This window comes from Heterocephalus glaber, unplaced genomic scaffold, assembly GCF_053883595.1.
Source record: "Heterocephalus glaber isolate CG9 unplaced genomic scaffold, H.glaber_assembly_v1.0 deba00001472, whole genome shotgun sequence".
Classification (NCBI taxonomy): Eukaryota; Metazoa; Chordata; class Mammalia; order Rodentia; family Bathyergidae; genus Heterocephalus; species Heterocephalus glaber.
Window position 1 is genome coordinate 50,884,882 of NW_028258315.1, and position 24,284 is coordinate 50,909,165.

General features: G+C 41.4%; 1 protein-coding gene across 12 annotated transcripts in view; it reads right to left on the reverse strand.

Annotated features, from left to right (window-relative positions):
• The window catches only part of Eif4e3 (eukaryotic translation initiation factor 4E family member 3), a 259,816-nt gene that overhangs the window by 196,563 nt on the left and 38,969 nt on the right, over window positions 1-24,284 (reverse strand). For all 12 annotated transcript variants that reach the window (XR_015439140.1, XR_015439143.1, XR_015439142.1 and 9 more), the window contains 3 exons: window positions 12,130-12,202; window positions 2,271-2,365; window positions 752-812 (listed from right to left, as the gene is read on the reverse strand). Coding sequence is in view for 8 of the 12 variants with exons in the window: in XM_021266039.2 (XP_021121698.2) it covers window positions 752-812; window positions 2,271-2,365; window positions 12,130-12,202 (229 nt within the window). In the remaining 4 variants the exon portion in view is untranslated. The remainder of the gene's footprint in view (window positions 1-751; window positions 813-2,270; window positions 2,366-12,129; window positions 12,203-24,284) is intronic.

Below are 24,284 nucleotides of genomic sequence, written 5' to 3' on the forward strand. Positions count from 1 at the left end.
AGTAAAAGATACATTGCCAATAATCCCCCTGACAATACTCATTTTGAACAGACTTATTCCATCATTCTTGCCACTTTCTAAAGTTTTTCTGGAGGTCCTCTTTCATGAGAGTTTTTATCAAATGCGATAAAATTATAGTGAATGCTACTGCTGATTGTCATCCAATGGAAAGGTGGGCTTGTAAAAGTACACACATTATGGTGTGTACTCATTCACCTTTTTCACTGGATCTGGCACTGTGAGACTTCGGGTTCTTCCCCAAAGTCCAAATGACCATGAAAGGTAAACACTTTGAATCAATTCAGGACATCAAGGCAGCCAAAACAGTATAGCTAAAGACTCTCCCAAAAGACACTTCCAGTACTGCTTCAGAAAGTTCCAAGAATGATAGGTGTGTTTGAAGTGGGTTGTGAGGGGGATTATTGGCAATGTGACTTATACTGTAAGAAATTTTCAAAAATTTCAACACATTGTATTCTTTGATCCCACTTCATATAGGCATTCGACCCTTGCAGATTACATAATACAGTGACACTATGATGCCGTTTCTACGGAGAAGCACAATACTACATTTTCAAGGTGACAGTGTAAGGCAAAATTATCACCAAGGTCAGAAGTGAATTTGTTACCCCAGGCCTGGTGGGAGGCTTCTTGGCAGGCTCTCTGAAAAATCCAAAATGCTAAGGGCATACAGTTAACAGCAACCCCAGAGCCAGCCAGTTATGGGAAACCCCGGTCAGAACAAACCTACCGTGCTGTCCTTGGGAACTTTCATCTTCCATACGCCACCCTTTGCATTACTCTCCTCTTCCCTGTATCAAAGACCAATGTTTAAAGTTATACTCAATGACTAACTAGTTCTGGATACACTTAGATTAAGCCTTTCCACATACAGTTAGCTTAATAATAAATAACCTTGAAAACAAAAACAACCAGGCATTTTTCAGTAATTCCCCTCACCCCATCCTCTGACTAGAAACAGAAGCAGATGAAAGAAAAAGGAAGAGGATAGAGATGGGGATAGAAGAAAACAGTGATGAGGGCAGGGAGGGTGACAGGTCAGGACATAAGGTCCTTATTCTCAAACAGATGGTGTGCAGAGGCTCACTGCACTTTCTGGAGATAGACAACGTAACTGCTTCTTGGGTGTGAAGACTTTTACATTTCAAATCATGTTCATGACACCATCTCTATTAACCAGCGTCCCTGTGGTGGACAGCTGGTCTGTTTCCCTGCTTCATATCTGCTCCTAAGCACCTGAGCTTCCCTTTAGGGAGCCAGTTGCCTTCTGCTTGTATGTGAGACCCACTCAAATAAAGATGAGTGTTGAGTCCACATCCTAGCTTTAAAGTCAAACTATGATGCAGGTTTTCCTAACAGAATCCTGCTCTTCCTAGTCTTCATGATTGGCTGGGGTGGAATGGTGACCCACAGTCAGCCCATGACAATCAGCCCATGACAGCCGGCCCTGAGATTTTATTGTGGCTGGTGAATGGTGACACTGGAAACTCCAAGGGTGTGAGACTGGAGCCTATGACGGCCACTGGCCACCACAAATGGGAGAACCTGCCTAAAAATTTAGCCAGCACAGAGGAAGGAGGAGGGTGTCAGAGTCCTGATAACATCTGCCACCCAGATGTGCGGGTCATCAGCCTCAGCGGATTTCCGTTATGGGCTCCAAAATATTCTGGTCTTTGCTCACTTTTGGTTTCTGTCACTTAGTATTAAATGAGATGAGATACACTTCCATTTTATTTTTTTTTTATTTTATTTTTTCCAGTATGGGGGTTGATAAACTCAGGACCTTACCCTCACCAGGCAGGCGTGGTGCCACTGAGCTACATCCCCGGCCCTGTACTTCCATTTTATTAGAGTAAATGACTCAGAAAGGTTGAAGGATGTGATATAAAGATGACTAATTTAGGGGCCAGGGATGTAGCTCAGTGGTTCCAGCACCTGCCTCACAAGTGCAAGGTCCCAAGTTCGATCTCCGGTACCCGCCCCCCCCGCAAAAAAGATTACTAATATTTAGACTCCAGCCTGGGCAACTTACTGTCCAGTGCCATCACCACTACACTACACCACATCAAGCTATCAAAGAGGAAGGACACCTTCGTGTAGGCCTCAGCCCCTGGCAATTATGGCAGATACGCTGTGGGTTCACAGAGAGATATCTACAAGTGAAAAGATCTACAAGTGAAAAGATCTCTGGTGAGGTTCACAACCTTGTCCCTCCCATCTTTACCTCACGTTACCCGTCAGACACTTACCAAAGTGGTCGCCTCTCTCCTCTCATTAAATGGTAACTACATCTCAAAGGCAGGCTAGTCACAGGAGGGATATTATTGTACACACTCCAGAATATCTTTAAAGGAAAAACATTTCATTTAATATACTTGATACTTATTTACTATACCAGTAGATAACATAAATTTATTAAAGAAAAATTTGATTCTCATTAAGTTCTATCCATCCAAAATATATTTTTCTCAGTATTTCTTCTAACTTTCTGCTAGAAAATATAACATTATAGAATGTTCCTTACTGATGGTGGGACAACCAAGTTCTATCTTCTTTTAGAGAGCTATGGTTATTAAGCATATATTCTTATTCAATATGTGTACACATAAAACTGTAAAACGCTGGGTGTGGTGGCATGAACCTATAATCCCTGCACTCTGGGAGGGTGAGGTACGTGGATTGCAAGTTTGAGCCCAGCTTGGGCAGCTTAGAGACTTAGCAAGACCTATCCCAAAATAAATAATAAAAAGGGGCTGGAGACATAGCTCAGTGCAAAGACTCTGGTTCAATCCCCAAACCAAAAAACAAAACAAAACAAACAAACCTGGAAAGATGAAGTACAATGCCTGGACTAAAATTTGGAAAATCACATTGCATTATGGATTTTTGTTAAATAATCAGATTATAGCTGCTCTTGTCACAAAAATGTAACCATGTGAGATGACAGATGTGTTAATCTGCTTCACCACAGTAACTATTTTACTATCTACCTGTATTCCATGATGTCACATCATATACATCAAATATCTAGAATACTATTTATTTTTATTTATTATTTTTTTGGTAGCAGGGATAGAACTCAGGACCTTGCGCTTGTGAGGCAGGCGGTGGAACCACTGAGCTAAATTCCTGGCCCCTAGAATATTATTTATTTTTAAAAACAAGAAAGTATTAATTAACAAAGAAAGTATGTGCATTTTTCCTAGCACATGTTTAATTAAGTAGATCTAGTTAACTTATTTGTATGGAAATCAGACATTTTATGTTTTTGAAGATTTGAAAAATTAGAGGGAACATGTTTTACATTATATATTTGATACAGTTCTGTGACACATTAAGATCCTCAACAGTTCAGTGACAACTTCATTGTCAATGATATTCTGTTGTAAATAAATTAACATTGTCCTCAAACTGGAGAGGATCTTGCTAACCAATGGTTTTTCTGACAGGTCAATGGTATCTACTGAAGCCTGAGTACTGTACAGTTGTACTTCCTTATAACACACTTTTCTAGGAAGGAGTTTGTAGTGGCTTGGTGTGGGCACTGGGGACAGCTCAGTTACTGAAGCATCAAGATGTAGGGTGAAGGGACTTCATGTCTATGTCCTTGAAAAACTTGCACATTGAAGCCCCACACACAGTGGGATGGTAATGGCGTCAGTACTCTTAGGAGGTAACTGGGACAGGAGCTCTCAGGAGGGGCCGTGTCCTTACGAGAGGAAGATTGCCAGCTCTCTACCAAGTCGCTCCCAGCTGCCTGTAGATCAGGAGGAGGGTCCTCACCTGACCCTGACTAGGCTGGCAACCCGATCTGGACTTCCAGCCTCCAGAACTATAAGAAATGCAGGTTTGCTGCTTAAGCCCCCTGGTCTGTGGTGCTGTGTTAGAGTAACCTGAATTCACTATGACACAGCGTGACTATAAGCAGAAGTGAATTATATAAAATAAAGTAATAACAATAGAGACAGTAATAGTGATGGCAAAACCAAGTAACAGTTACTGACCTGTTGTGTGTGTCAGGTCTGGTCTGTTAGTTTTATATGTTAATGTAATTTATTCTAATAACAACCTCCTGAGGATTATTGCCTTATTTCATAGATAAGGAAATTGGGATACAGAGGCTACCAAAAATCACTGTTTAGTAGGACCACTGGGATTACGACAAAGACTGAGGCTATGAAGAAGAAAATGCTCCCGAGGGTTGGGGATTTAGCTCAGCGGCACAGAGCCTGCCTGGCAAGCGGGAGGTCCTGAGTTTGATCTTCAGTACAAAAAAAAAAAAAATGCTCCCCAGTCTGTTAGGACTAGGTCACAGAATTACTATAGTATGAATTCTATACATAGAATTATGTGCAAATGAGAAATATTCTGTGTGGTAAGGTGGGTCTCCTAGGAGGTCTGATGAAACAGTAACAGAGTAATTACAGAAGTGACTCCCAGGGCTTCATGAATTGAGTGGCAAGGGTAGAAAGGAATTGTCTCTATGCTACATGATAATCCTAGTGGGTTATTCAAGCTTGTTTTGTGTAGAAATACAATAAAGCTGAATTAACTGCAAAGGTGTGAAAATGAACGAAAAGACAATTGAAGGAAAAAAAGCCCATGGTGGTAGGTTAACAATTGAGACCCCACCTCATATTCTTTCTGCTAAAAGGGTGCTAACATAGGAACAGCTGAAAGGTGTCTGGCAGTAAGACTGGATCCTCCGATGTCTGTCCTTATGCAGGCACTTATCCTATAAATGCTGTGCTGCTAGTGGAAATAATAAAATAACTCCAATATGTCAGGTTCCATCTGTAGGGTGAGTGAACAGATACAGCTGGAATTTGAACCCAGGTACTCTAATTCTAAAACTCCTATTTTCTTAACCACTAAGCTGTTTTCTTTCATGATTCTACTGTATGTGTTAGAAGTATCCTCCTCCACTCTAGGAAGCCTAGATACTTGTTGAAAATGTTTTCCTCCCAGTCAGATGTCCTTAACTGCATGGAGTTTGGTGACCATCTTCACTCCAGTCTGAGACACCAATGTGGCAATGACCTCTGCTGAATTTAAGGACAAATTGATGCTAAATGAAAATCCCTGCCTAAAGGAAATCCAAGAGGACTTTGTGTTGCCAAATTTTGAATCTAAACAGCATCCCAAACCAAAGCTCTGCTCTCACATTCCTGCCTTTTCACCTCCACTTTCAATTACCTTGAGAATGTTACAATAAATGTTTCTCTCTTTGCAAAGTTCAGGACAACCCTAAGGACCTTGCTAAGGCTGTAACCTTGGAAGCTTCTCTTGAAAACAAAATCAAATATAGATACCTATACTGTTTATCTGGGCAGATCTGATCAGAAGCAATTGTAGCCCAACCAGAGAGAGTAAGAGACTTGACTCTGCCTGAGCATATTTATTAAAGTACCAATTTGTACATTTGTGTGTGAACAAATGGGAGTGAAACATCTGGTGACATCTGAGACGGTCTCATTCAAAAGTACAGGGCACTGAATTAATCTATCTCCCTTTTGCAAAGCTCATCTAATAAGCAGAATATTTGTTAGGTATGTCTGACATTGAAGTAGCTGGAGGACAGAACCAGACATTACTGGGTTCCCAGAGCCCTCTTTTTCCACTGAGGAAGAGAAAGGGTCACTACAGTAGAATTCTGAGAATTCATAATTACATTATCTGTAACACATATTTAAAAAACTGAACACCAGCCAGGTGTGGTGGGCACACCTGTAATCCTAGCGCTCTGGGAGGCTGTAGGAGGAGGATCACAAGTTCAAGAGCACCCTGGGCAACTTAGCAATTGAGACTCTGTCTCAAAATAAAACAGGGCTAGAAATGTAGCTCAGTGCAAAGGCCCTGGGTTCAATCCCCAGTACTGCCCAAAGAAAAATAATTGAAACACTTATATCTTTCTAGGGATTAAACTTGCTATGAGATTTCAAAAGTCAGTAAGCTTAAAATTAATTCTATTCAGCCTGAAAAACAACTGCAGTAAAAATAAAACCAGGCACAATGTTTATGGATTATGGCTAAATCCTTTTTTCAATGTCTTAATGATCACCCGAGCATGAGGAGAAGTATAAAAGTTGGGCATCATTTGCTTAGTTGATGTTGGATACCAGCTGTGTGCACTGTGATGCGTTCTTGGGGAACTGAACTGACCAGGGGAGTGATGGCCGTGTAAGTTCTCCAACATCATTCTGGTGCTCTACACTCCAGTGCTCTAAGAGAGGCAGGATAGATGCTTGCCCAGTGGATTTTTAGGATAACCTTCATTGGAAACACAAAGCTCTTAAAACCCAAGTTGCCTCCTCTGTATAGGGAGTACCATAAAGCTATGTTGGTGTATGATTTAATGACTCAATGTAAAGTGAAAGAATGCGGAAGGCCTATGAAAGCAAGGGAAGTGTGGTCAGACTCATTAAATATGGTGACCACTTGATACACTCCCAATTTTCTAGTTCAGATTACAGCAATTATGTCCCATCTGATAATCTTCTGCCAAAGAGATAATCATTCATTACTAGGAAAATTAGCGACCCTCCTCAATTTCCCACTGGAATCGTCTAAAGAAAAAAAAAGTCCACATTTTCTTCTAAGGGTTGTAGCATGTATAGAGGAGGGTATTTGCAAACTCCTAAACAAATATGTGTGCTCATTAGGTATTTCCACTTGCCAGGGTTTCCCTCCAGCTGAATCAATGATATTCCTGGAGGGCAGATAGAGATCAGAACAGAGAGGAGAACTTAAGGCTTGTTGGATGTTTTTAATTCACAACAGACACAAAGATTGGAAGCAAAGAGCTTCTGATATGCAAGAGCTAGGCAGTTCAGAGAAAAATGGGTTTTGCTTTGAATTCCAAGAAAATGACTTACTCTGAGTTGGGCAGTTACAAGTTTGGAGAGGAGCTCGAGGTTCAAATTTGACAGGGTGGGTGACAGGTCTTCCCCAGAGAGCACAAGGAAACATACAGTAGAACAGAGCATACCCTGATTCTGAAGTACAGCACAGAGGCCACACGACTCCTATAGCTCATTCTTGCAGTGTGAGCCATGAGGCAGGTCAGAGAAGAGCTGGGGAGGTGGGTTATGTTTGGAGGAGTGGGAGGCTGCCAAGCCGTGCAGTTCCTCTCATTCTGGTGGGGTATGGGGAAGGCAGCAACATTGCCTATATCCTCACCTTGGAGCATGAAATTGCTAGAAAGGCCTGAGGTCTGGATGGGGGTGTACACAGCAGAGGCCTTCCAGCCTGAGGCCAAAGCATGGTTGAAGGTGGCCAGTGCAAGGTCAACAGTCACTTGGATCAGGTGCAACTCTGAACCTGCCAGTTCATGTGGAGAAGAGCAAGAGGGCAAACACTCTGCCTCAGAGACTCACCTTGGAAGAAATGACATCTTACATTTGAAGAAACTAAATTACTTAAAATGTGCAAGATTAAGTCCTCCCTCACCTCAATACACACAATAGCCTCTGCGGCAGAGAGCAAACTTACAGGAATATGGGGAACCTGAAGTCACTTCTATTTCTGTATAACTGGGTTGTGACCACAGATGCTAATCCTATTATGTGTACAATGAATAAATTAAACATGGATAAAGAATCCTGTTATACTGGATGTTAAATTTGTAATCAGGTTTGTCTCTCTTTTTCTCCCTCTTTCTATCTCTGCCCCTCTTTTTAGTGCCAGTCACTTTTCCCTGTTCCTTCCTTTACCCCAGAGGTCCCCTCCAGGTCCTTTTATGACAAGATGCCACTGCCATGGGCTGGACTGCTGTGTCCAAGGCAGGAAGCACATTGAATCAATCTTTCCATCATCCTCCATTATCAACACTGACCTACAAACTTCTGCTTCTCAAGGCACAAGCCTCATTCCTCAAGTGTCTGAGAATCAATCTGCTTCTCTAACTTAATGACCCATAGCACCACAACTCCATAATCAGGCAGCCTGACCTGCTGACAACAGAAGTCTTGGTGTCACTGGCAGTACACAAGGTGACTTTATTCTCTTCATTTTAACAAATTATATGTACCATTTATGAAGACTTTCTGGCTATAAGGAATGATACTGAAATTCTGTTTATAAAAAATATGAAGTATCTGTTGTGTAAATTTAAGTGAAACTTTAGTTTCTGGGATATAACTGGTACAGCACAGTATAAGTGGACAAGTATGGCAAATCTTGACATTGATAACACAAATTGCCAAGGCCTGAGTCAGAATGCTATACAGGAATGCATTTTCAGGGGTGAAATTTTTAGTCTTGTGGCAGGTAAAATGGAAAGGTCCTGGGCATGAGGGACCCTCCTGTGCAAATCACAGCTGGCAGGTAGCTCCACATTTTCCCACAGCAATCCCTGGGCATGTTCAGAAGTCATGTTCTCTTCTGTGCTGTACCCCCAGAGGATGCAGTGACAGGAAAATGTGCAATGTGTACATGTTCAAAAGACTGGAAGGAATCAACAAGCGTGTCTGGAAAACACAGCTAAACGAAAAAAGAAATCTCCGTGAAAGACGAGAAAGTGGGAAATAACTCTAACTCGAGGCAGAGTTAGAATTACTGCTGGCTGCAACGAGAGTGTCCTCAGTAGGGGTCACCGGGTCCTCTGGAGGTCTGGCCTCCTGCACTAAGTCACAGGGGTAAAAGAAAGAGAACGGAACCAAAGTGGAGGAAGTTCTAGCCCTGTAGGCACAGTGTGACGAGCTGTTTCCACTAGATATTTGGGCCACTTACCTACTATCTTCAGGCTGCCCAGCTAATACTCAGGAATAATGATTTCTCCCCTACCCCTCACTGACTGGGATCTGCAGAAGGGCCTCAGAGTATAATAGATACATTATGTCTTAATGTAGAACCCTCCCTAATAACCCATGATTCTTACATTTCACCCAACCTTATATGGGAAAAACATAAACAGGAGCTGGGAGGTAGGTTTTCAGTGCTGACAGTGACAAAGCATCAACATACAATCACAGAACAAAAAGACAGCTGGGACAAGTGTGTCCTCAGATGACTTTCAAGTAAGCACACCAGCTAGTTCTTAAGCACTGAGGACCATTCCTGAGATGTTAAAGACAATCACAGGCTGAACTCCCAAAAGTTATGAATAAGTTAAATGTTTTTATAAATAGAGGTATTAGCAGTGGTGTCATCCAGGGCAAAACTGCTTAAAATACATAGAAATAGGGCCGGGGATTTAGCTCAGTGGTTCCGGCACCTGCCTTGCAAGAGCAAGGTCCCGAGTTCGATCCCCGGTACCAAAAAAACCCCCCATAGAAATAACCTAGAACCAGTAGTATATAGTTTCCCTATGTAAAACATGACTGAGGAAAGTATGAAAAGATGCCACAACAGAAAGAGAAAATGATGGCAGATGAGATTATTGTTATTACTAGGCACTTAATGTGTGTTTTTTTACTTCAATGTACCATTTCGTTCCCACTATAGCATAATAAAAATCTCTATTATGATTCTTCCCATTTTATAGATTAGTGAATGGAGACTTGGGTTAAATAACTTGTGCAAGCTACTAAGTGCCAGATAGAGAATATAAATGCATGCAGCGTGACCACCAGACACACTAGCCCACACCCTCATCAGTCAGCTGCTGGAGCAAAGGAGCAGAGTCCAGTAAGAACATATGAGGGCAAACATGTGAGGCCTTACCAAGGGCCAAACCTTACAGGGAACTATCTACCATCTCATTTAACCCTCACCCAACCTTATGGAGTAAGCATGATTATTATCTCAGATTTACAGATGAGGAGGCTGGAGTAAACAAAGACATTGGTCCCCAGAAGGAACTTCCTGGTCATTTACAGCAGTGTTTCTCAGCCTTTTTTCCTTGTCACCTTTCCCCCTGCAGCTGCTCTTTTTGCCTAATCACTACTAAGGAAATTTTAGAACCACAAGAGATTGTGTACTCAGCTACAGACTGCATATATGTCTCTGCTTTCTACATAAAACAGTAAGATTTGCTTACTAACCTCCTGAGAGCCAAATTTTGTCCCCACTGAAAATGCACAGCCCACAGGTGAGTGGATCTTTATGTGACCTATCTGTTATGATCCAGGAAAAGTGTTTCATTTATTTATTTTTCATTCATTTAATCCTTCAGAATGTATTGGGTGAAAGAGAAAAGATACAAAAGAATATAATATTATGTGATTCCATTTATCTGAAGTTCAATAGCAAACAAAAGGAATGCATGCTGTAGGAATCGGAACAGTGGCTGCACCTGGAGGAAGGGAACTGATAGGAAGTGAGGTGCAAAGAAAATTTTTGGCATGATTGTTTTTAATCTTGATCTAGGTGATGGCTACATGTATATATCTTTCTGTCTAAATTTGCACTTGAGAAATATGCATCTACTGTGTATACAAATTGCATCCCAGTAAAGTATAGTTTTTGTTTTTGTGTTTTTGTCTTGTTTTGTTTTGTTTGGGGCCTGGGGACTGAACCCGGGGACTGAAACCAGGGCCTCACACATGTTAGGTAAGGGCTCTGTCACTGAGGTACAGCCTTGCCCCTAAAGTACAGTTTTAAGGAAAGTATTTCCTACATGTGCCAGCCTGGGGAATTTAAATTGTTCCCTAAAGATCTTAACATGCTGGTGGATCCAAACCCCAACCATATGCTTTATGTTATCATGCAAGGTCAGGAAAAATGAGCCAATACTTTATCTGACTTGCCAATGTCTATCTGGATTCCATACCCTGCTCTTAGGATCTAATTGTCAGAAGAGAAGAAAAAGCCTAATGAGTCCATAAAAGACTGACAAGATCAAACAGCTTCCACATGAGGACAGACCTTAAAATTAAGGCCTCTGAGGTCTATAAAATGGTTGCTGGGAAGAGGCAACAAGGTCTGTAAATTCACGGAGAGGGAGAAGCCAGAGAAAGCCTTTCCCAGACTAGGAGGGCATTCATTTCTCTTGACACCAGTCCACATGCTGCTCTGTGACACTGCCCACACTTGGCACTGAATGGTTCTTTGCAGAGGCCCTGTTATTTTGCTTTCCACATCCTTATGTCATTTTCCCAACTAGATAGGAAATGGCCTGTGGTCAGGATGTGTTTTACACTAGCTCACTGCCCTCAGTAGCTGTGCATAGCACCTTACAATCAGAACCCTGGGGTTGTGAAGCTACAAAAGTATGATTTTTAAACTACATATTGGCACTAGGATTTTAAAAATGCATCTATGTGCTATTTGTGTAAGGAAGAACCTGCCTAAAGGACATAATCCAGATAATAATCTACTGGAATTTCTAAGACATTGTAAGATTTAGCAGCATGAAAGGAAAATTACTTATGATCTATGCCTTCTAGGAAATCCAGGATGTGAAGGCAGAGCAACTCTGAAGCTGCTTTTGTCAAAAGCCTCATTATATCTGCAGGAGCATGTGACACCAGAAGAGGAGAGAAATTTGATGGGATCTGCTTGTGGGGAAACTAGAAAGAAGATCAGCTAAACAAATTTGTTTTTTGAAAATGTTCATCCTCAGAATTGGATAAAGAAAGAAGTTACAGAATCATGCTAAGCACCTGTCAGGTGTTCTGCCATGCACAGTGTAAACACTATGTCATTCAATCCTTGCAGTAACCATGGAGGTAGGTGACATTACCATACCAATTCTATAGAAATTAAAAAGGTTAATAAATGCCTAATTTAGGGTAGTGGTATTGGAAACTGAAGCATTTTCATGTTCAACACTACCTGCTCTTCCTATGTGTCCCCTAAACCATCAGTGTCCCTGCACATGGGTGCCCCTGCCTTGTACAAATGGGGAAAAGAGGTGCAGAAGTAGGTGGCAGAGCTGGAGTTGGAACAGAGACATGCATGAATGTCTTCACAATATTCATTCTTAATCAGGCCCACTTCTTGTGTGGATCTGTAGAAAGCTTAGGTAATAAAGTCTTAGCAAGTGCCAAGACAGGAGAAGGGTACCTGAGTTTGTACTTGGCCAAGCAAGGGCAGCTGTACCAAAATGGACCTAAGAACCAGATTCAGAGCAGAGCCCCCGGCAAGGGCTGCCAGTTCTCAAAGTAGAGAACAACTAAGTGGCCAATGTAAGCTGTCTCAGCCCCTGTTCCCCTTTCTGGAACTTACCTGCACTGTTTCCACCGTGTAGATTTTCTTCAGATTTGAGGCACACTCTGCTGCTGTGGCACCAGGGAGAGATCTAAGAAAACATCCGCAAAAGAACAAAGATGCAAACAAAAACAGTCAGTGTTCATAAGATAGTCAACAATATGACCTTGCAGATCTTAGTAAAAATCAGTTCTTAGATGACAGAATTGAACATTTAGGGAATGACAGTTAGAATTTAAAATAAGAAAGTGGAGTCACGCGGAAGACGCCAAATCAGCCCACTGCAGACACGCAGGTCTGCGAACACCCTACCGAGGTCCCGAGTCACATGGAAGACGCCGAATCAGCCCGTGCCCCGGCAACAATCTACTGGATCCCCCCACCCCCCGCTCCTCTGTACAGCCACCTGGTTCAACACTACAAAGACGCAGAGGACACTGGACCACCAGACCATGGTACTGAGTCCCACTGCTCCCGGCCCAGAGGTAGGGGCTTCTGAGCCGCCATCCCACTGCTCCTGGTCCAGAGTAAGGGGTTTCCCGGCCACCATCCCTCCTGCTGCTCCCAGCCCAGAGGAAAGGGCTTTTGGGCCACCTTCTGTCCCACTGCTCTGGGCCCAGAGGAAGGGGCTTCCAGGCCACCATCCCTCCCGCTGCTCCCAACCCAGAGGAAAGGGCCTTTGGGCCACCTTCTGTCCCATTGCTCCTGGCCCAGAGGAAGGGGCTTCTGCGCCACCATCCCTCCCACCACTCCCGGCTCAGAGGTAGGGGCTTCTGAGCCACCATCCCACTGCTCCTGGACCAGAGGAAGGGGCTTCCTGGCCACCATCCCTCCCACTGCTCCCAGCCCACAGGAAAGGGCTTTTGGGCCACCATCCCTACCGCTGCTCCCGGCCCCTGTCCCACCTCTCCCAGCTCAGAGGAGGTAATCCATGCAGGTGCCAACAGCTCCCCCCTCACAGTTGAAATGAGAAAACACGTAAATAAGTCTCAAAACCAGACCCAGATCACCTACAGCAACCCCAAAGGGAAATGAGATGGAACACGCTGATACTCAACCACTTGGACCCACTAAACTGGCAACAAAAGGGGATCTGGAAAAAAGGAAATCAGAAATAATTTCTCAGATGACAGGAAAAATTGTGCCCCTAGTGCAAGACATGATTAATAAATCTAGAGAGGAGCTCAGGAAGATGATGGAATCCCAACATAGGAAACAAATAGAATCCATAAAACAGATGCAAATAGATTTCCAGGACATGAAAAACTCCACTGAAAGTCTACACAGCAGAATGAGCCAATGTGAGGACAGAATTTCAGATATAGAAGATAAGATTGCAATGAGTGACCAGGAAAAGAAAAATTGCTTCAAAATTATAAAGGAACATGAGAAATCAATCCAGCAGCTGCTAGACGATGCAAAGAAGGATAACATAAGACTGACTGGAGTCAATGAAGAAATAGGAGTGAGTGCAGATGACATAAAAGATCTCTTCACAGAAATAATGGCAGAAAACTTCCCAAGCAGGGGAAAAGAGCTTGACATACAGATAAGTGAGGCATATAGGACTCCAAATAGCCTTGATCAAAAAAAATCTACACATAGGCATATAATTGTTAAGATTCCAGAAGCTCAACAGAAGAACAAAGTTCTACAAGCAGTCAGAGAAAAGAAACAAATCACATACAAAGGAAAGCCCATCAGAATCACAGCAGACTTCTCAACACAAACCATCAAGGCAAGAAGAGCTTGGAGTGACATATTCCAAGCCCTAAAAGAAAACAGCCTCCAACCCAGATTGATGGACCCTGCAAAACTATCTTTCAAAATGGATGGAGAAATAAGATACTTTCATGACAAAGAGCACCTTAGGAACTTCGTGAATACCAAACCAGCACTCTAAAGAATTTTACACAATATCCTAGGAACAGACATTGAGGATCACAACCCCAGGAAGCAAAGCAGAATGAACCCATCTGGCATGACAACAAATTAAATGTAAAGGGGGAGAGCCCAACAAAAAGAAAAAGTCATGGCAATGACAAGTCAATATGTTTCAGTTATAACCATCAATGTTAATGGTCTCAATTCACCAATCAAAAGAAATAGACTGGAAGAATGGGTCAAGAAGCAAAATCCAACAGTATGCTGCACACAAGAAACACACTTCATTCAAAATGAAACTTATGGACTGAAAGTTAAAGGGTGGAAAACAATACTCCATGTGACAGGAACCTGAAAAAAAGCAGGAGTAGCTATCCTCTTTGCAGATCAAGTAGATTTCAAACCAACACTGATTAAGAGAGATGAAGAAAGACACTACATCCTTGTAAAGGGAAGAATCCAAGAGGAAGAGATGACAATCATAAATATCTATGGACCAAACACTAGTGCACCCAACTATACACAACAAATACTAACGGACATGAAAAGTCATATATGCACTAATACAATTGTAGTGGGGGACCTCAACACCCCACTGTCACAAATAGATAGATCAACTAGACAAAAAATAAGTAATGAAATACTAGAACTCAATAGAACTCCTGAAGAAATGAACTTAACAGATGTTTACAGAGTCTTCCACCCCACAAAATCAGAGTACACATTCTTCTCAGCTGCACATGGGTCATTCTCCAAAATAGACCACATACTCACACATAGAACATGCTTAAGTAAGTGCAAAGGAATTGAGGTTATCCCCTGTATATTATCAGACCATAGTGCAATGAAATTAGAGATCCATAGCAAAAGAAACTAGAAAAATTTCATAAACATGTGGAAATTGAACAACACACTTCTGAATAACCAATGGGTCACAGAGGAAATTAAAGAAGAAATCAGACAGTTCCTACAATTAAATGACAATGACAATACATCATATTGGAATCTATGGGACACAATGAAAGCAGTCTTACGAGGGAAATTCTTAGCAGTGAATACGCATATTAGGAAAACAGAACAAGCCCAATTAAACAACCCGATGCTGCATCTCAAGTTTCTAGAAAAAGAAGAACAGGACAACCCCAGAGCTCATACAAGGGAGGAAATTATAAAGATCAGAGGAGAAATCAATGCAATGGAGACTAAGAGAATGATACAAAAAAATCAATGAAGCCAAGAGGTGGTTCTTTGAAAGCATCAACAAAATTGACAAACCCTTAGCCAACCTTGTCAGAAAAAGGAAAGAAAGGGCCCAAATCCATCCAATTAGGAATGAAAAAGGTGAAATTACAAGAGACCCAGCAGAAATCCAGAGGATCATCAATACCTACTTCCAGAACCTATATGCCAATAAGATGGAAAACACAGAAGAAATGGACAGATTCCTAGATACATATGAATTACCAAAGTTGAACGAAGAAGACTTAAAAATTCTGAACAACCTAATATCAACCAATGAAATTGAAAATGTAATTAAAAACTTATCAACTAAGAAAAGCCCGGGCCCTAATGGCTTCACTGCTGAATTCTACAAGACATTTAGAGAGGAAATGCTGCCACTACTGTTTAAACTCTTCAATGAAATTGAAAGGGAAGCAATACTCCCAAATTCATTCCTGGAAGCAAGCATCACCTTGATCCCAAAAGCAGAGAAAGAACCAACCGAAAAGGAGAACTATAGACCAATCTCACTAATGAACATAGATGCAAAAATCCTTAATAAGATAATGGCAAACAGAATGCAGAAGATCATCAAGAAGATCACACACCCTGATCAAGTGAGATCCATCCCAGGGATGCAGGAATGATTCAATATACTCAAATCAATCAATGTAATACACTATATCAATAGAGCCAAGGACAAAAACCATATGATTGTCTCCATAGACGCAGAAAAAGCATTTGACAAAATCCAACATGCATTTATGATAAAAACCCTACAAAAAATTGGAATATATGGTCTCTACCTCAAACTGATAGAAGCCATCTATGAAAAACCAACAGCCAATATCATACTAAATGGTCAAAAACTGAAATCCTTCACACTCAAATCAGGAACAAGACAAGGATGTCCACTATCACCACTCTTGTTCAATATAGTTCTGGAAACATTAGCCACGGCAATTAGACAAGAGAAATGAATAAAAGGAATAAAGATAGGAAATGAAGAAGTCAAATTGTCATTATTTGCAGATGACATGATACTCTATATAGAAGACCCCAAGAACTCCACCTAAAGTCTTCTAGACTTAATAACCAAATTCAGTCAAGTAGCTGGTTACAAGGTCAACACAAAAATCAATAGCTTTCCTCTACACCAATGACAGACTCACTGAGAGAGAAATAGGGCAAATAATTCCTTTCACAATAGCATCCAAAAAACAAATACCTAGGAATCCACCTAACAAAAGAAATCAAAGACCTCTTCTCTGAAAACTATGGTACTCTGAAAAGAGAGATTGAAGATGATATCAGAAAATGGACAGACATCCCCTGCTCCTGGGTAGGAAGGATTAATATAGTGAAAATGGCCATACTTCCAAAACTGCTATATAGATTTAATGCAACAATTGAGATCTCAGCAGCATACTTCATGGACCTTGAGAAAACAATCCAAAAATTCATTTGGAGTAAGAAGAGACCCAGAATAGCAAAAGCAATTCTAGGTAACAGAGACATGGCAGGGGCTATCACAATCCCCAACCTGAAACTATACTACAAAGCTACTGTGATAAAAACAGCATGGTACTGGCAAAGAAACAGACCTGAGGACCAGTGGAACAGACTAGAAGATGCAGAAACAATGCCAGACACACTCAGCCATCTCATCTTTGATAAAGGACCCAAACACCCTCACTGGAGGAAAGATAGCCTCTTTAATAAATGGTGCTGGAAAAATTGGGCTCCAACTTGCCAAAGATTAAACCTAGACCTATATCTCTCACCATGCACTAAACTAAAATCAAAATGGATTAAAGATCTAAATATTAAAATAGAAACTCTGAACCAGTTGGAACAGAGGTTAGGTAGAACCCTTGAAGACATCGGTGTAGGAAAAGATTTTATGAACAAACTCTCAGTTGCCCATGAACTACAACAAACAATCAACAAGTGGGATCTCTTCTTATTAAAAGGCTTCTGCACAGCAAGAGAAACCACCAGCAGTGTGAAGAGACAACCCACAATGTGGGAAAAAATCTTCACCTGCTCTTCCTCAGACAAAGGTCTACTGTCTCGAATCTATAAAGAACTTTAAAAGATCAGACCTCCCAAATTTAAAGACCCAATCCAAAAATGGGCATCTGAAATGAACAGACATTTCTCAGAGAAAGAAGTAGAAATAGCAAATAAATACATGAAAAAATGTTCAACATCACTGGTCATTCGAGAGATGCAAATGAAAACAACACTGAGATTCTACTTCACTCCAGAAAGAATGGCTGCTATCATGAAATCAATCAATAACAAATGCTGGCGGGGCTGTGGGGAAAGCGGAACCCTGCTCCACTGCTGGTGGGAGTGTAGACTGGTGCAACCACTGTGGAAATCAGTATGGAGATACCTCAAAGAACTAGGACTGGAAGTCCCATTTGACCCTGCTATTCCACTGCTGGGCATCTTCCCCAAAGAATTAAAAGAATCATACCACAGTGATATATGTGCACCCATGTTCATAGCAGCACAGTTTGTGATAGCTAAAACTTGGAAACAGCCCAAATGTCCATCAACTGGTGACTGGATAAAGAAAATGTGGTTTTTTTATAAAATGGAGTACTACTCAGCCATAAAAAATGAGAAATTGGAGACATTTATAGCTAAGTGGATGCACGTTGAGGTGATACTCTTAAGTGAAATAAATAGGACACACATGTATCAATACTGAATAGTTTCTCTGGTGTGAGAAACAGAAAGTGTAAATAAGGACCAAAATGTGTAATAGGTAATGTGAAATAGGAAGAAAAGGGGCAAAGGGGAAGGAAGTGGGAGGGCTAGGGGAAAGGATAGAAGGGAATGGGATTAATATGAGAAAATGGAAAAATAGGAAAAAAATCTTTGTAAATAGGAATGGAGGGGTTGAAGGGAGGGCTGAGCAGGGGTGAAAAATAAGAACCAAGAGAGACTATGTAAAGGTGCAAATTTCCAATGATGAATGTCATTATATTGTATACCTAAAATGTACCAATGATTAGAATGAATAATCAATAAGGCAAAATAGGAAGAAAAGGTCCAAAGGGGTAGGGGTAGTGGGAGGGGCAGGGGAAAGGAAGGAAGGGAAAGGAAAAATGATGAGAAATGGAAAAAATGGAAATAAAGTCTTTGTAAATAGGGAAGGGTGGAGGGGGTGAAGGGAGGGCTAGGAATGGGGAAAAAATAAGAACCAAGATGCATTATGTAAAGGTACAATTCCCAATGAGAAATGTAATTGTGTTGTATACCTACAACGTACCAATAAAAGAATTTAATTTAAAAAAATAAAATAAAATAAGAAACTGCTTCTGTGTGAAGTCTTATGTTTGATTCTCTTAAAAATTAACACATATAGGCTGGGGATTTAGCTCAGTCATTCTGCTGCCTGCCTCACAAGCGCAAGGTCCGAGTTTAATCCCTGATACAAAAAAAAAACAAAAAAAACAATTAGCACATATATTCTCCAGAAATTTAATAGAAGAAAAGGAAAAGTAAGTAAGAAAGGTATTGAAAACATTAAAATTACATTTTGAAAAACACTAAAATAACACAGTAATAACCAAACATTTTACATAGGGTTTCAGATAAGAAACTGCTTGCTGTAGCAATGACGGTGAAAACTCAAGTGTCCCACTCTGGTGACGTGTTTGAAAACTTGTCAATAGCCTGATGGTCAATAATCACACTCTTGAGAGGCAGAATGACATTAAGGAAATGTCACTAAAAATCAACTTTGGGGCCGGGGATTTAACTCAGTGGTTCTGCTGCCTGCCTTGCAAGCGCAAGGTCCCGAGTTCGATCCCTAGTACCAAAAAGAAAAAAAAAAAATTTAAATTAAATAAAAAATAAAAATCAACTTTGATTTTCCCTGAATTTGAATGTGTTTCCCAAACACTTGTTTTTAGAAAATCGTTCCGTTACCTTCTGCTTATTAAATGAGCTCTGCAGAACTGCAGGGTCAGAACACATTAACTTTAAATTTGCTATGTGCTCCACTAGATGGCAACATACTACAGAGTTATTCACCAGAAGATCCTCTGCAATTTAGTTGGTTTTACCAAGCACCATTCCTGGGATTGTAGGTAAAATAATCTAATCTCAATGATTTTTAGATGTTAAGACCCTCAATTCCTGGCACCCTTTCCTATTCCCTATTACTAAGTTAGCAGCTTGTGCTCAAGAACTGAGGTCCAGTTATATCAAGTCTAAAATGATATTTTACCACACAATGCTCAAAAGCCCAGGCCTCGTTGCTGATGAGAAATAAGAGGATTGCTGCAAGGAGAAAGCATCACGCTCACAGCTGACCTGCAATCTGTAAAAGAAATGAATGCCCTGCTCTTTGCCAACCATCAACACCCAGAAGCACATCACTGGGCATTCTCAACATGGTGCATTTTCTTGACAGTTATTAAACCACTAGACATGAAAGATGTGTGCAAAACACACATTAGCTCAGCAGTAGAGGCAACAGCAATGGGAAAGGCATTCCAGGTGGGTGGGATGAGCACACCAAGGCTCTACAAACTATACTCCTAGAACTATGGACCATCAAGAGCATCATTTTTGTCGACTCTCATTTTTAATGCCAGAGTAAGTCCACAGTAAGTCCATGATTGTCTTATTGAAATGGTCTTTCTAAATGGAGCAGGGTAAGGAAGGGCCTCACAAAACAAAAAATAAAAACAAGCCAAAAAAACCCACCCCCAAACACCTGATAGGATCATGCCTAACAATAGCTCTATCTTAATAGGCTAACACCTTCTGATTTTTTGTTTGGTTGGTTATGGTATTGGAGACTGTACCCAGAGCCTTTAAATGGAACTGCATCCCCATTCCTTTTAAAAAAAATTTTTATATTGAGACAGGGCCTCACTAAGTCTCCCAGGCTGGGCTTGATCCTCCTGCCTCAGCATCCGAGAGTGCTAGCATTTCAGGCATGATCTACTTCATCCAGCTTCAGTTTCCTGATTTCTTTTTTGTTTTTGAAGCGGGGATCAAACTTGGGACCTTGAGTGCTTGCAAGGCAGGCAGCAGAACCACTGAGCTAAACCTCCGGCCCAGTTTCCTGATTTCTTCATGGAAGAGGCTGGATTCTATGGTCTTAAAGGTTCTTTCCAGTTGCTGGTTGTTGTCAGACTACATTGGCTCATCCAGTCAGTGTATTGCACGGTGTTCTGTGCCTGGAAAACACCAACAGGCCTAACTCTTGTGCCCAAACCTCAACCTCAGATTTCTTTAGCAAGAAAAATTGGGCAAAATCTAAAATCCATTTTAAAAGGGCAAACATGCTAAGATTTGCAAATGATCTGCCTTGTAAAAAAGCCACATCAGCTATTCTGATTTGTGAATGTGTGTGTGTGTGTGTGTGTGTGTTTGTGTAACTGAAGACTGAACTCAGAGTCTTTGCATTGAGCTACAACCCTAGCTATTTTGTATTTTTTATTTTGAGACAGGGTCTTGCTACATTTCTCAAGCTGGGCACACCACTTTTAGCTGTTGGGGATAGGGTGGTGATCATTCTATACAATGTCCTTGTCCTCATGGAGTTTATGCTCTAGAACCCTTACTCCTCCTCTGAGTTTCCCCAGGCTTTTGAAGGCAAACAAACAATGCCTAGATCTTTTTTATTTGCTTGGATGAAAAGAGGTAGGAAAGAAGGCTTGGAGAGGTGGGAAGAGAAGTGGGAAATTGTGGCTTCTTGTTACTGAACATGCATCCTCTCTAATCCTATTATAGGAAGCCTGCAAAGTTGATATTATCCCTACTTCACAAATTAGGAAACTGAGGCTTACAGGCTTATTTTTAAGTAATAGACCTGGGCTCTTCTTCATCTGTCTGGCTCTGATGCCCACAACCTTTCTCTTAGACTAGGTTGCCTCCCAGTAAAAACTGAGCTGTCATTTTCAGCACAGGTGGTCACCTTAGCAGGTCTTATGACAAATTGCTCTCTCCCTCTTTCAGACTATCTACTCCTTCCTTGGATCCACCCACTGTTCCTGCCTGTCAGTATTTCCTCTACCACCACACATCTAGCCACATCCTTGGGAAGGGTAGAGGCAAAGATGCAGAAAGATACTGCATCAAACAAAGGCCACGGATGGGCTTGGGCAAAAAGGCAGGAAAACACAGGGGTTAAGAGGATGGTCTCTGGAATCAACAGGCCTCAGTTCCAGCCCAGCTCTGCCACCTATCAGCTGTGTGCCAAGCCTGACCTTTCTAATATCTGTTGCTTTTTTTTGATACTGGGGATTGAACTTGGGTCCTTGCTGTTGCGAGGCAGGCGGTGGAACCACTGAGCTAAATCCCCAGGCCTCTAATACCTGCTTCTTTAGAAACAAGGTTCAAGATCTCTCCCCCATTACTTTGCTAGTATAGAAAACATTTATCTGCATGGTGGATCTAATTGCATCTAATAGGCAATTGCTGCTGATGCCACTATCATCGAGATGGACAGAAGAGGATACTGATGAGACAGCCATCAGCATTACAAGAGACACCAAGAAGGCTTTCTAATCTGCAGGAGAGTAAGAGTCATACTTATAGCTTAGCACCTTCCTCTTTTTTTTTTTTTTTTTTGGTACTGGGGATCGAACTCCGGTCCTTGTGCTTCCACAGCAGGTGGCGAAACCACTGAGCTAAATCCCCGGTCCAGCTTAGCACCTTTTACATTCACTCTCAGAAAAGAAAAGCCATCAGGCACCAGTGCTGGGCCTACGGTGAGTCGCAGCCAGAGTGAATGCTGTTTCCCTTTGGCTTTGGACAATTCGGAAACTGCTGGTTAAAGCAGAGTGGGAAGGGACCCAAGGTCTGCCAAGCAGATGATTAATGTAAAGTGTTAGAGAGTCATTTATGTCACTTAGGCTAAAACTCCCTACTCCAGTTTTACATTACTCCTGTGTCTCCAACTTAACAGAATAATAGTGAATACATCTTAAAATCCTTTATGTAGAATTGGTAAAAATCTCTTTTTATGAAAAGAGTCAGGAAAAAGCAGGAAATCCAATAAGGTTGGACCAACTGTTCTACTTAAATGGTTTCCAGTTACCTAAGCACCATTTACACACAAAAACTTAATATGTTATTGCAAATCATATTTATTTGTCTATTAAAGTAGGTTCTGGAGAATTTTCAGTAGGTAAAACTCTTAAGCTAATTTAAGCCTGAAGTGCTTCAAAGTATTTTATCCTCTTTCTTATTTAGGAAATACTGAGTTGCAAAGACTACATGTCCAATTGTACGTGCATATATTATCTCATTTTACCACTTCTTTGCAGATAAGGAAACTAAGTCTGAAGGTGGTACAGTTACTTATCCAAAGATGCGCAGTTGGCCAGCAGCAGAGCTGACAACCTTGCTCTTAATGGCAAGGTTAAACCAAACACTTCCAACACAAGCAATACTCTGCTTGGTACCATGAACACATTCTGCACTCAACATGGTTCCACCTGTCCTGCACCTTGCAATTCAATTCAGATTTTCCAAATGCACTCTTTCTACTAAGCCCCACCTTTAAAGATACCATTGTTGTGGCCTTAGCTCATTAAGAAAGTTCATGGAGACAGGCCTTGCCAGATACCTAAGTAAACTATCTTGAGCATATCCTGACCAGAACTTAGCAGGCCATGGCACTAGTCACAGCCACAAAAACAAAAAATAAGGGTGCTTGCAGATGCTTCTGACAAAGCAAACATGCTAAAAAGGTTTCCTCAAACCCTATCTGCAACTTTGCCACTTTAAGTATGGCCAGTCAATGGTCAGCATCTCCTGGGAGTTGTTAAGAGGTGCAGAGCCTTCAGGGCCCATGCAAGACTTGCCACATCCCTGGAAATTCATACACACACTGACATTTGAATGTGCTGGCCTGAGTCACCTAAATCAAATCACCACAAGAAATGCAAATGACATGAAAAGTGAAATCGAATGAGCAACAGCATCACAAGCACAATGTAAAAAGGACTCTTCTCACAGATGCACTTATCATCACCCAAAGACATTACCCTGATGGTGACATCATTAAATGTGAAAGATGAGTCCACACAGGGGCTTAACACGGGTTTTCAGGCAAGGCTCTCTTATTTTCTCTGCAGATTCTGACACAAAGGGTCCTCAGCTTAATTTTCTCCTATGAAACTGTCCCTCAGTTTCCCCATCTGTGAAATTCAGTGGGAGGCCCAGGTTACTTTTTTTTTTTGTACCTGGGATCGAACTTGGGACCTTGTGCTTGCAAGCCAGGCGGCAGAGGCACTGAGCTTAATTCCAGGCCCTCAGGTTACTTTTTGTTCAATGGTTTTGAGACAGGGTCTCACTATTATTGTTCAAGATGGCCTTAAAATCATAGCTATGCTCCTGCCTCAGGCCCCACTGCTGGGATTACAGGTGTGCACTACCACACCTGGCCCATGTTACCTCTAAGTCCTGTCCAGCTCCCGTATTTTGTGCTTTGAGATACAGGAGAATTATGTCCCATCCATTTGCCTATTCACAGGGATGCAGTCAAGGGGTTAGGAACACCAGCACTTGGGGTCACACAGTCCTTAATTCAAATTCCATTTCTGTCCCTACTGGTGTGTGGCCTCAGACGAGGTGCTTCTGTAGGCCTCAATTTTCTCAACTGTAAAACACTGCTGATATACCCTACTTTAATAGTGTGAGGATCTTGTGGATAATTCTGTATAGTATTTAGTCCAGTGCTTAATACATAGTAGTAAAGTTCATTCCTAGTAACAATTTTTTTTTTTGAGACAAGCTCTTGCCATGCAGTTCAGGCTTGAATTTACTATGCAGCCCAGGCTGGCATTGAACTCACACCATTTTCCTGCCTCAGCTTTCCAAGTGGTAGAATTACAGGCGTGCACTACCATGCTTGGTTTCTATTAACAATTTGAAGTAGACAACGTCATTTTAAAAAAATGAGAATTAAGATATATCATGTACAGGTACAAATTCCATATGATGAATGTGATCATTACGCATATCTAAACTATACCAAAAAACTTAATGATTAAAAATGGTGCTGGAGGGCTGGGGATTTAGCTCAG